The sequence below is a fragment of the Macrosteles quadrilineatus genome, unplaced genomic scaffold, assembly GCF_028750875.1.
Source record: "Macrosteles quadrilineatus isolate MER2022 unplaced genomic scaffold, UCM_ALF_1.0 Scaffold_5__1_contigs__length_97177068, whole genome shotgun sequence".
Lineage (NCBI taxonomy): Eukaryota > Metazoa > Arthropoda > Insecta > Hemiptera > Cicadellidae > Macrosteles > Macrosteles quadrilineatus.
In genome coordinates this window covers 54183311-54197136 of record NW_026542598.1, presented here as the reverse complement: position 1 = coordinate 54197136, position 13826 = coordinate 54183311, and the positions used below count along the sequence as shown (strand labels likewise).

At 42.0% G+C, this 13826-nt stretch overlaps 1 protein-coding gene across 1 annotated transcript in view; it reads right to left on the bottom strand.

The window, feature by feature from the left end:
* Positions 1–13826, bottom strand: part of LOC128995989 (uncharacterized) — a 71189-nt gene that overhangs the window by 14464 nt on the left and 42899 nt on the right. The window contains exon 10 of the mRNA XM_054421091.1: positions 7366–7503. Coding sequence (XP_054277066.1) covers positions 7366–7503 — 138 coding nt within the window. The remainder of the gene's footprint in view (positions 1–7365; positions 7504–13826) is intronic.

Below are 13826 nucleotides of genomic sequence, written 5' to 3'. Positions count from 1 at the left end.
AGAGGGAGTGGTTCCGGTGAAGCAGAGGCATTACCCGAGAAATCCAGCTATGCAAGCTGTGGTTAATGGGGAGGTGGAGGTTATGTTGAAGGATGGGATTATCGAACCTTCTTCGTCTCCATGGAGCTCACCGATCGTGCTGGTAAAGAAGGCCTCTGGCAAATTTAGGATGTGCCTTAATTTGCGAAAGGTTAATGAGGCCAGCGTGCCGGACGCTTACCCCCTGCCGAGGATAAACGCCATTTTAGAAAAGCTTCGGCGGGCCCGGTACATAAGTACTCTCGACTTGTACCGTGGTTATTGGCAGGTGCCTGTCAATGAACGGAGTCGCCCGGTTACAGCCTTCACGGTACCCGGGGTTGGCTTATTCCAGTTTAAAGTAATGCCTTTTGGTTTGCATTCAGCGGGGGCCACGTTTCAGCGTTTGCTGAACAGGGTGATCGGCCCGAACCTAGAACCATCGGCGTTTGCGTATCTGGATGACTTGGTCTTGGTTTCTGAAACTTTTGAGAAACATCTGGAATTGTTGAGGACCGTCTTCGCCAGATTGAGAGGGGCGGGATTGCGCCTGAATCCTGACAAGTGTCATTTTTGTAAGACCCGGTTAAAATACCTGGGTCACGTAGTCAGCGATGCTGGGATCGCAACCGATCCAGAGAAGGTCAGGGCAATCAATGACTTTCCTACACCGCGAAGCGTGAGGAACCTTCGAAGTTTTCTTGGGCTGGCCAGCTGGTACAGGAGATTTGTTGACGGATTTGCGTCGTTGGTCAGGCCTTTGACCAAGTTATTAAAGAAGGGGGAGAAATGGCAGTGGGGCTCAGATCAGGAGATTGCTTTCGAAGCAATGAAGAACCGCCTGAGCTCAACACCAGTTTTGGCATGCCCGGATTTTTCTAAGACGTTTGTGCTGCAAGTAGATGCCTCAAACGATGGCCTTGGTGCGGCTTTGACGCAAGACCGCAAAGAGGTTGGTAAAGAGGCCGTAGTTGCATACGCGAGCCGTCTATTAACAGACCACGAGCGGAAATATACGACTACCGAGAAGGAGTGTTTGGCTCTGGTCTGGGCGGTGCGGAAGTTCCGACCATATCTGGAGGGTTATCGCTTCGTGGCCATAACGGACCATGTGGCATTGAGATGGTTGATGAAGCTGCAAGAACCGTCCGGTCGGCTTGCTCGTTGGGTTATGGAGTTGCAACAGCATGATTTCGAGATCCGGTACCGCAAGGGTACATTGAATCGTGTTGCAGATGCTCTCTCCCGTCAGCCCGTGGGTGGAGAAGATGACGATACCCCGGCTGATGTAGCTGTGATGGGAGGAGACCCACGAGAGGCCGAATTAGAGACCGAGGGTATGCAGCCAGAAGATGGCACATGGTACCAGCGAACTAAAGAGTGTGTGTTGTCCAATCCCAGACGTGTCCCGAGTTATTGTATTAGGGATGGGGAGTTATACAGGCGTCTTGGGAAAGATAAGAACGATGAAGGCGGAGTGGTATGGAGGACTTGTGTACCACCATCTAAGGTTAAGGATGTGTTGGTAGAGAACCATGACTCTCCTATGGCGGGCCACCTGGGAGTTAAGAAAACAATTGCCCGGGTTGGGGAAAACTATTTCTGGCCGGGTTGGCGTCGTGCCGTGAAAGAATACGTTAGGTCCTGTGTCGCGTGCCAGGAATTCAAGGTGTTGCAGCAGAAACCGGCAGGACAAATGTACTTTCGAAACCCTCAAGGACCTTGGCATTCGGTGTCGGTCGACTTGATGGGTCCATTCCCCAGATCCAAAGGTGGGCATCGTTTTCTTGCAGTTTTCCAAGACCTGTTTAGCAAGTGGGTTGAAATAAGACCCCAACGGTCAGCTACGGCCAAGGCTGTAGCTAGTGCATTCAAGGACGGGCTATTGCTGCGTTTTGGCGCCCCTGTGATTCTTATGAGTGACAATGGAACCCAGTTCGTCTCTAAGGTGTTCCGAGACCTGACGAAATAGTGGGGAATCGAGTTCCGTCAGACTGCCCCTTACAGCCCGCAGTCCAATCCGGTTGAACGGCCGAACCTGGTTATCAAAACTATGATAGCCCAGTTCGTTCAGGATAATCATCGTACTTGGGATGCACTCATTGCCGAGTTCCAGTACGCGATGAACACCGCCGTTCACGACTCCACTGGGTTTTCACCTGCCAAACTTTGTTTTGGGAGAGATCTCAGGCTACCTAGGGCAATCGGGTCGTCTCTGACCACAGGACCGGAGCCGGGAGATGACCGTGAGAGAACCGTGGATGAGCTATATAGTGACCGGGAGCGGGCGTTTAAGAGGTTGTACGATAGTTGTTGACAGAACTTGAGGAGGGCTTTCCAGCGCCAGTCTAAATATTATAATCTTAGACGACGTGAGGTGCAATACCATCAAGGTGATCAAGTCATGAGAAGACTACATGTCTTGTCCTCAGCGGCTGAAGCTATAGTGGGCAAACTGGCCCCTAAGTTTCAGGGTCCTTGTACCGTAGTCAAGCGAGTGGCCCCTAATATGTATGAGGTAAAGGACGAGGGTAGGAGAGAGACCCATGTCGTCCATGTTAAAGACCTTAAGACCTACCATGAAAGAACCGATGCTTAGTCATTCTTGGTTGGTTAGATAGCATGTTTGTGCTTGCTATTCTTTTGATGTTTTGTTTAATCAAGTAGTTTTGTTTTTGTTTTGCTTTGAGACCCGTGGTAAAAGAGGAATCATTGGGTTAAGAGCCGGAGTATTTTGTTTTGGCCGGAGTTCAAAGATTTTTTTTTCTTTTGGCCGTTTTCTTTTTTTTTCATCCCGATGTAAGTGGGGGATGTAACGAGTTATTTTCCCTAGGGGGGTATATTTTTGCTATTTGGCCGCGCACCGATTGTTGAGGTGAGCGAGCGGCGGCAGCGAGGCTAGCGAGCGCCCTTTGACCCGGCTTATCAGTGCCGATAAGCCTGGGATATCCTAGATCTTCAGGACAGTATAGGACAGACATTCGAGTCGTGGATCCCGTGCAGTGAAGAGCGAGCGTGTGTCTAGTGAGACGTCCAGTGGTGTACGTGACAGTGGTGTCGGAGTATGCTGGTGGTGTGATCGCGCCGAGTGTTGGTGTAAGTTGGGTACAGACCCACTATTGGTGAGTGGACGACGTTCCTTACATTTTGGTTTAAGAGCTGATAGTTGTTACTAAAACATTCATCTCTGATTTCATTGTTTGAGTTGTAACCGTGCTAGCCAAAGCCTGACGATAGTTAGGATTTATTTATTAGTCAGGAATAATATTAAAGTATATTCCTGACGGTTCTGGGCAGGTGCTAAAGCGCAAATAATATATTTAATTGGCTGTAGTAGATATTATTTTGCGTTGTACCGGACAATTTTTATCAGCCCATTGGTTTAACCTGACTAGATTGGCAAGAAGTGAGCGGTACTAAAACTACTGTTCTCGTGGGAAAGATTTGAGACCAGTGATCACGTATCTAAATACAATGCTCTCCTAAATTAAAGTCGAATATGACAGTACTGGTCCACGGTTTCCGTTTTAACAAGTTTTTGGGGACGTCGGTTTAACCAGAAAAACCGTTATCTGGACTAGCCTCGGTCCGGATAAGACGGAGTCTACTGTACTTTCAGTATTCTGCCATTCTGCCTAGGCCTATATCAATCAGGCCTCGGGTCTGTCTAGCCTTCCAAGCCATTTACACAATACAAATTTTAACTATCATAATTTAATAACAGTAGAATTAGGTTTAGGTTCACTATTTCTCTGATGAGGTGTTGTCTTCATTTCATAAAAAAAGTGCTAAATCATTAAATAAAAGGTACTAGCAAAGCTTCAAGTTACTATAAAAGGTGTAGACTATCCTAATTTATCATGTAATGATAACAATAACACATTTAGGGGTAGATAAAAACGAATTTCAATCGATTTCATAAATACCCAAAATACCCGGGTATTTATGGATTTTGGGTAATTACCCGGGAAATACCCAGGGTATTTACCCCAAGTTTTAAATACCTGGGTATTTTACATCACTAGGTATACCTCAAGTAAAAATTGTAAAAACGTAAATCTTATTACAATTTAAGCTAGTATTAGTGCACTGAATACCAAGTAGAGTATTTGATACACACACAAGTCAGTAATATTTAAATAAGTGCTACCTCTTATTTATGATTTAAACTATTGTAAAGGAAAAAAAATCATTTAATTTGATAAAACCAGATAAAGTAATGGAAAAGATGTGCCTTTAGAGTCTTGATTTAAAAGATCTTGTTTAATGATTCGTCAGGCCATAGAATATTTTTGATTAAATTATACTTCTTTATGTCAGTATTAAGGAGTAGTTGGAATAACTCTTGGGGCAAAGTCAGATTCTTCTTGAACAGGTGTCAAATGCTGGAAAGATTGGAACGTGTTTTTTTTTCAAAACGTCCCTACATTTTTAATTAGCAATATTAATATCTCTGGCAACGTCCCTAGTACTTACAGTCTGTATACCGTAGGGTGGCGCAAGGGCCCATCAGCTACCTGGGTCGGTAACTTATCTCCCCTCGGCACTCGCAACCGTTTCAGAGAGAGTGTAAAACTTCGTATGTTATCGTAATCTTGAGAAGATATTTTTTTAAGTACTTTGAAAAGGGATGGATGGTATAAAACTGTGTTATCTCATCCTATTTAATCAGCCAAAGTGTCATTAAATGGACTAGATACACTATGTATCATTTATACAAATATATTCAAAGTAAAAGCATATTTACAAACTGTGGCCAAATTTATAATTGACCTAGACTTTCAGAAAAAAAAATAGTTTAGCACATTAAATTCAGTTCTTTTTTAAATATTACTGAATCAGTCACAACAAGATAGCTAAACCAAAACATTCATAGCACGTTTTAAAACATCATTTAGAATATATAACAAAACATTTACAAAATCAATTATTGCTTTAAATGTCCTTATAACAATACAAATACTTATTAAAAACCCTAAAAATCCTGTTGTAATTCATACAACATTACAGCCCAACTCACTCATAAAAAATTAAAAAGTGCTTTACTTAATAATATTAACATTACGACATATATTTTCAATCAGTAGAGTAGCCTGTATAATGGCATTTTAAATTATTAAATAACTTAGTGTAATATATTTTTTAAACACTTCCCTTTTCCAGTATAGTATAGAAAAAATTAAATATTGTCTCAAATTGTATCAAGTGAAAAATAGTGTTGTCAAAGTAAATTATATTACAATTGAAATGTTAAACCTCGGCAATTTTGAATTTTTAAATTGAAACACATATTGTTTTATGTAAATATTCTCAGTATTTTTAAAAGTTTACGAATATTATATTTTTATTGAGGTATTATGAGAAAGAAAAAGAAATAAGTTATTTTATTTGAGATGCTAGTTGGTGACTAATCAAGGAAACAGCTGTGAGCGCCTAGGGGAGTTAATGACCAACCCTGGTAGCTGATGGGCCCGTGCGCCACCTTACGGTATACACACTATAAAGTATGTTTTCTGTGCTATAGTGCTAGATTATTTTCCACATCATCAAGGATTGCTTCGTTCGTCCTCACTTCGTATGAGATACAAATATCCAAATTGCGTATCTTTAACATAATTTAGGTGTATAATAATGTCAGACAATCTTTGACACTGACTACCTAACACCCTGTATGTACATTCGAGATAACAAACAGAAGAGTTATGCAGTGTAATAAATAATTATCTTCTATTTGAATCATCACATAAATAGATTGGACTGAAAAGATGAGTAACCTAATTTAAATTTTAAAATATACAGTTTAAAGAATAACTGAGTGCAGAAAAATATGTTTCAGAGTTTGTAGTTGCTCCTGTTTTAAGTCATACAAACTTCCATCATGTTCTAGAATGGATAAAATGTAAAATGTAAAATGCGTGTAGACTGTCAAACTGTAAAAAAACTACCGACAAGAGGAAGAAAGTAATTTTAATTTGAATAAATCTTTTGAAAGTGACGAAAATTACTTTAAACTTTTTATTTGATGTTACGAAATTAGAGTGACTTTTCCGTGTTATGCTATCAGATACATACATTTAATAGATACTAGTGTACCTGTTGCTCGAATTTGAGCAATTTCGAAGTATTATAGGCGTTATTTTAAAACTAATAAATAGTTTTCGATGACTTTAAAAGAGTCGACTCAAAGATAATGGAAATACTCACGATGTACATAACAGTTTGAAATAAACAACATTTATTGTAAATATCTTATCATTTTTCAAAAGCTGATCTAGTTTTTTAGTGTTTCCTACAAAAATTTCCCACTCATAGCCGCATTAGGTTGTCCATAATAAAGATTATAAATTCTAAAAAAACAACATAGTTTAAATTTCTTTTACTTGGTGGTGTTCTATGACTTTCCTATGTTTTCATAGTTTGAAAATTTACTCTTTCAATGATTGCTCAAGAAATGCAGCACAGTGTTAATTCAGTTTTCTCTTTGGTTAATAAAAATGTTCAGACTTTCTCGCTTATTTCCATTGTCATATTTACGTCAGGATTTTTGATAAGGATTTTTGGTTTTGGTGGCCAAAAAATTATCCCCAATTTTTCTCGTAGAAAAAAATGCCCCCGTATAGCCTCTAAAACGTCTCCAGTTACTTCATATTCTTCTATTGCCACTACTGACCAGAACTGTGGGCTCAGCAGATGACATTAGTAAGCAAACACAGGAAAAAATACCGATACAAATGATGCTATGTATGTATGTTATGTAGTAACCTCTTTACTTATGCAACTTGTTATACATAGATGTTGATAGTTCTGAGCGAAACTGATAAGTTAAATTAATGAAAGTTTGTATTTTGTATTATATCTATATATATTTTTTAATTTATTGCTTTATTAAAAAACCATGAAACGTGATCGCTCCGCTCAACTGGCTTTCATTGCTGTGAAATCAATCTACATAATTATCCTTTTTGTTGATGTAAGCCATTGACTATATAACACTAGTATTAAACAGGGTGTATATAAAGTCCCGCATGGGCTTAATATTTTCTGAACGACAATAGATAAATCAGTTAGATTTGGTTCATCAACACCACACTTAAAAATCGACTTTTTCAAGGAACTACGAATTTTCTGTCATATCATTGGGACGTTCCGCAAGGAGTCAGAAGGAAATCTTAATCTTACCTTATTTTTATCTTATCCAAAAATATTAAGCCCGTGCGGGACTTTATATACACCCTGTATAGTCAATGTGTAAGCCCATTATCAGCGTGAGCTACAACATGTTATAACTTGTTATGCATAGTCTTACTAAAAGAATTCTAACCATTTATACATATATTAATTACTCACCAATAGTGCACGATTTATTGTTAAATCCACGCAATCCTCGTTGTTGAAATCTTTATACTTGCAACCTGGCTCGAAGTTGTGAAACATAGTGACTAGAACTACATCGTTGTAATTTTCATGTCTTTTTTCATATGCTACCTAAAAACACCAAAATAGATGAGTAATCAGATTAATCAAACTTCGGTTTTGAATGTAAGAGGTGTTTATCGTATAAATTTTATTCAATGTAATATTGTAGGAACTACGATTATAAGTATATAACTTAGTATTATAACTTAGGATCTATGAAATCTTTTGAGGAAGTTTTTCCTCTATAACATGTATTTATAAATCATATAATTGCAGTTTTAATGGACGGGCAAATTTTAAAACAAACGAATGGATGTTATAATTAATTATAGAATTCTAGCCGCTATACTCGTGCCTTGCAACGGGGTCAGGATGCGAATAAGACAATGTTGGTTCTTTAAAAATTCCGTAAAAATTGTGTCAAATGCACCATTTAATTTATAAACTAAATTTAACTCCACTACTCACCTTGATAAACGTATGTTTTTTGGTAACTCAGGAGGTGAATACTTACTTATGATACATGTGATGATACATCTATGAAATCATTGTATAGAGAAAAATTTGATTTTTAAATCTGCCGTATAAAATAGTTACACATCCGTCTTTGGTTTGAGGAACAACATTTTATTGGACCTCTTAGTTTCAAAAATGTCTTTCTTTAAAGCTAGGATAACTTATAAGGCTGTCTAGTAAAAATTATATGATGTGCTGATGCATGTATACTGTAACATTTTATTTTCAAATGATACGCTTACAAGTTTAAAACGTACATATTAAGTTAATGAGTAAAAAAGAATTGCACAACATAGGATACTGTATTAAAGAAAAAGAAAAACAATTTACAATAATGATTTCACATAAAATAGATAGGCCTATGGCGTAGCCTAACTACTGAACTTTTGAACTCGTTACTTAGATCATTGTATTTACATTAACTTACACACCAACCATTGAGTAAAGAAATATGGTTAAAAAAATGTAATTGATTTTAGTAGCAAAAGGGGTTTTGCGTACAGCTCAGTTTTGTGATATTCTCCATGGTAAAATTAAAGCAGTGTTGTAGAAAAACACAATAGCTCCTTTTCTCTAAATGTGAAAAAGCTACGGTAACTTGAAGTACGTTACAAGTACACAATATATACAGGGTGATTGGTACTCAGTGTGACAAAAAAGTTTGGTGTAAGTACAAAGTAAATTACACATCCGTGTTTGGTTTAAGGAACAACATTTTATTGGACCTCTTAGTTTCAAAAATGTGCGACGATGTTTTCTGCACTGGGAAAATAATATTAAAAGTGCAGTGCAGTCGCAACCGTTTGCCGGGGATAGCTCAGCCTACAATGGCTGGGTAAAGTTCCAGGGTCTGCGACAAGGCCAGGGAAACCACTAGGCCAAAAGCCGGGTCTAACCGGTATAGGACTGGCTCATACACAGGCACTGTGAACAAGTAAAAAACAAGTCACCAAAACAAACGTGCAATAATCACTACCAGGCCTACGCCGATTCTCCACACTCCTAGGGGGTCGTTGCTGACTACGCAACTCGGGCTTCGTCCTAACTATCCAATAGTTAAGCCCAGAGTGCCTAAAACACGGTGAGTTACACGACGACTTGCCAATAAAAACCACAACGCGTGTTATCACCAGGCGGGGTCTACTAGGCCACTATAATCCAATACACAACTCTAATGCCCAAGCTAACAATCAAACACTTCACTCAATAATCGTACCACATAATAATATACAAGTACACTATAGGTAGAGTGACTACACCACTAGTAGCTGGTCTCAATAAATACCAAGCCAACCAAGCAAAACTAAATGGCAATTGCACTATTAAAATATTGAGCTACTTAGTAGCAGATAAATAAATATTAAATACGTTCCAAACACTAGATAAATATATTATCTGATAGCCGGTACTCCGCTTACGGTCAAGCTACCAAGCTAACGTGTTGGATTACTAAGCAAGCTGTTCAGGTTAAATTAAAATAATTAAAAGATTAATCAATACCAACCCTACTGCTACTACCACTACTGCTACTATATCAACATTATATTGCTTAGCCGGGCTTCTGTTAATAGGCTAATAAAACTAGCTACTAGCCTACTGGCCTCGTGCTTCCAACTACGCACGCTAAATCGTGCAGCCTAGGTTTGTCGGGCCTCAGAGTTATTAGTAATATAACTAGCTCTAGGTACAACGCAAAATAACATCTACTACAGTCAAATAAATTATATTATTTGCGCTCTAGCACCTGCCCAGAACCGTCAGGAATATACTTTAATATTATTCCTGACACCTGTAAATACTAACTACCATCAGGCTTTAACCAGCACAGTTACAACTCAACCGATAAAATGTAAGATTAATAAATCAAATCTTAAACCAAAATGTAAGGAACGTCGTCCACTCACCAACAGTGCGTCTCAACACCCAACTTACACCAACACTCGGCGCGATCACACCACCAACGTACTCCGACACCACTGTCACGTACGCTCCTCTCTACGTACACCGTACACCACCGACGTATCCTAGTCGTCTCCACCCACAAGACACCACACTATCCTCACTGTCCGGGATCCACGACTAGAATGTCTGTCCTAGGCTATCCTGAGAAACTAGGATATCCCAGGCTTATCGGCACTGATAAGCCGGGTCAAAGGGCGCTAGCCAGGTTCGCCGCCGCCGCTTGCCTACCTCAACAATCGGTGCGCGGCCAAATAGCAAATATTTACCCCCCTAGGAAAAATAACTCGTTACATCCCCCACTTACATCGGGATGAAAAAAAAAGAAAACGGCCAAAAAGAAAAAAAAATCTTTGAACTCCGGCCAAAACAAAATACTCCAACCCCTAACCCAATGGTGAACCCTACACCACAGGTCTCAAACTTAAAACAAAGAAAAACTCTCGCTCTAGCCACTACCAGCCACCATAGTGCTGAATGATTTGGCATCAGGAACCAGACGGGGATTTCCATTGCAAGGGCCTTCGGGGTCTTCGTCACCAATTTTGACACTGTCCATGCGGCCCACTTGACCAGAACAGTACTCACCCACGCCCATTCTTATCACCTCCGTCACGACCGTCACAAGTCCGAGATCTCGTATGACATCCATACCCAAAATCATATCCGTGGTAAGAGTGGGAACGTACAAGGCGTCTCCAACCCACCGTCTTCCCGCAGCTTCTCCTGCCAATCGGAATGAATACTCGGCTCTAGACCATGACCCATCTGCCATCCTTAGAGGAGCGGGTTTCTTAAAAGGCTCTACCCCCTGGCGTTGAAGATGATCGGCGACTTCTCGCCCAACCAGGTTAACTACGGACCCAGTGTCCAATAATGCCTTAAAAACGCTGCCCATCAGCACAACTTCAACAAAGGGCCTTGTCTCCGAAATCAGCCGGTTCTCGTCTACTCCACCAACCAGGCTATTTAGTTTTCCGAGCCACTCGGACCACTCTTCTGAGGTCGTTCGTTTTGGGTGGCCTTGCCCAGTTGACCTCCTGATGTCTGAGCTGGCCTGCCGTTTCCCGCCCGACATCCACACTGACTCACCGTCAAACCAGGTTTGCCACACCCATAACAGGAGACGGTCCTTGGTTTACCACATTCTCGGGCAAAGTGACCAATCTCCTGGCACCTAAAACATTTCACCGTCCCCTTTGGACCCTCAGGCGCTCTAGCTGCTGTCACGGGCCGTTGACCGTGGACCCGATCCGACTTCGAAGCCACCCGCCCAAGCGACTCAGCTTCCGGAGATGGTCTCTCGAAACTCCGCTTCCCGACGGCGGCAGTTTCGGCGCGCTTCTCCACCTTCTTTTTGGGTGTGTAGGCGGTTTCCAAAACCAGCGCTACGTCCAGAGAAGGAGGAGGTCTAAAGGCCGCCTTCTCTCGCAGATAGGCCTCGTAGTCTTCGGCTAACTCAACCATCTCGGCCAGATTGCGGAAGTCCCGCCGTCGCACCATGAGTTTGTACTCTGGTCGCATGTTGTTGTAGATCAAGTCCAATCTACCATGCTCGGACAACGTACCGCTACGCCTAAGCAAGGTACTTATAGCAACCACGTAGTCCCGGAAGTGCTCGCCTTCACCCTGTGTCCTTTTCCGGATCTCCTCATCCAAATTCCTCTGATAACCAGGTGGAAGGAACTGGATCTCAAATTGATGCCGGAAAGCTTCAAATGAATACAGGAGCTCCTTGCAATTCCTGTACCATAGAAGCGCTGAGCCTTGCAACAGCTCCGGCAGCGCTCTGAGCAGGTCCTCTGATGTTATAGCGTACGAGACCATCAGCTCTTCAAGACGCTCCAGGAATGACACAGGGTCTCTACGTCCATCAAACTTGAAACCCCACTTTCGGACCATGTCACATATCTTGGAGCAATCCTTTGGCTCCGACCTGCTGGCCTCATTCGAGAGTATACCCGAGCCTCGTGGCAGCTCCAAGCTAGAAGGACGGACTGGTCTCTCTGAATTATCATTGGGCCGCTGCCATCCCTCGGGTCTACTTGGTAACCCAAAGGTAGACAGCTGAGCAGCCACAACAGGGGACGTAGGGTTGGCGGGTCTTTCGAACCCATAGCCGACCTAATTACTCGGCGAGCCCCTCGCCTGTCGCACCACCGATGCCAGATGTTCTCTAAGAGTCCGGGTATCAGTCTCCAAAGACAACCCAAGGATCTCTTTAACCGCCTCTAACTCACTGCTAAGTCCCACTATCTCTGCTTGATTCGATCCCGTATTACCCAGTACCTGAGGTACGGTTCTAAGGGGGTCAGGAAACCCCACAGTTGTAGTAGCTGGCGGTAAAAATGTCGGTGCAGCAGCCCCAGCCGTACACAGCCGATCATCGCTGTACCGACGGGCATTCCGCTGCTTCCAAAACGACGAGAACCTCTGCCGTAATTCCGCAGAAGTACCAGTGGTCACCAAACCATACTGGTCCATCGTTCTCATGAGCTCCCCTTTCGAGAGGTCATAGATCCAACCCACGCGACTGTCCCGGGGCTGCGACCCCAAGGACATAGTCGCTGGCGCGGAATAGGTCAACGAAGTTGTCACCGTCGTACCCACGACCGATGAAATAGTCGGCCAAACAGGCGAAGACGCAGGCCACAATGACGACGTCGTCATCATCGACAGTTCGGAGCTAACCCCAGAACTAGTTGTAACAATAGCAGACGTGATAGGCGTACCGCCTAGCACAGACGTCGTGCTCGTAGTCACAACCATATTTAAAATCCAAATACCACGACAAATCCGCAAAAATAAGATCGAAACCAATTAAAATGTATTTAACACCGTTATAATAAATCAAACCAATTATAGGTGTGAAAGTCAAACCACAAATACACAATAAGGGTTCTCACTCAAATAATATTCAACACTAAAGCTCAATTAATTAGCAAAATAATATTTACCAACTAATATCTATGTATACAACCACTAAATAAATTAGGGTTCACAACACACCACGCTGTAACAGAAAACAGGTTAGGCCTACCCAACCGACTATAAAATCACAGCAGGTCTGCCTAAAACTCTGCTCAGCAGCTCAGGTCCGCAGCCAATCTGCACAAGTCGCAGCAAATCTGCACAAATAAAATTACTTTGTTCGGGCGCCGTTAATACGTCAGCAACTCAGCACCACTGCCAACCTCAGTCCCTGTTCGCAGGCGCCATCTTGCGACGAGATTTTCTGCACTGGGAAAATAATATTAAAAGTGCAGTGCAGTCGCAACCGTTTGCCGGGGATAGCTCAGCCTACAATGGCTGGGTAAAGTTCCAGGGTCTGCGACAAGGCCAGGGAAACCACTAGGCCAAAAGCCGGGTCTAACCGGTATAGGACTGGCTCATACGCAGGCACTGTGAACAAGTAAAAAACAAGTCACCAAAACAAACGTGCAATAATCACTACCAGGCCTACGCCGATTCTCCACACTCCTAGGGGGTCGTTGCTGACTACGCAACTCGGGCTTCGTCCTAACTATCCAATAGTTAAGCCCAGAGTGCCTAAAACACGGTGAGTTACACGACGACTTGCCAATAAAAACCACAACGCGTGTTATCACCAGGCGGGGTCTACTAGGCCACTATAATCCAATACACAACTCTAATGCCCACGCTAACAATCAAACACTTCACTCAATAATCGTACCACATAATAATATACAAGTACACTATAGGTAGAGTGACTACACCACTAGTAGCTGGTCTCAATAAATACCAAGCCAACCAAGCAAAACTAAATGGCAATTGCACTATTAAAATATTGAGCTACTTAGTAGCAGATAAATAAATATTAAATACGTTCCAAACACTAGATAAATATATTATCTGATAGCCGGTACTCCGCTTACGGTCAAGCTACCAAGCTAACG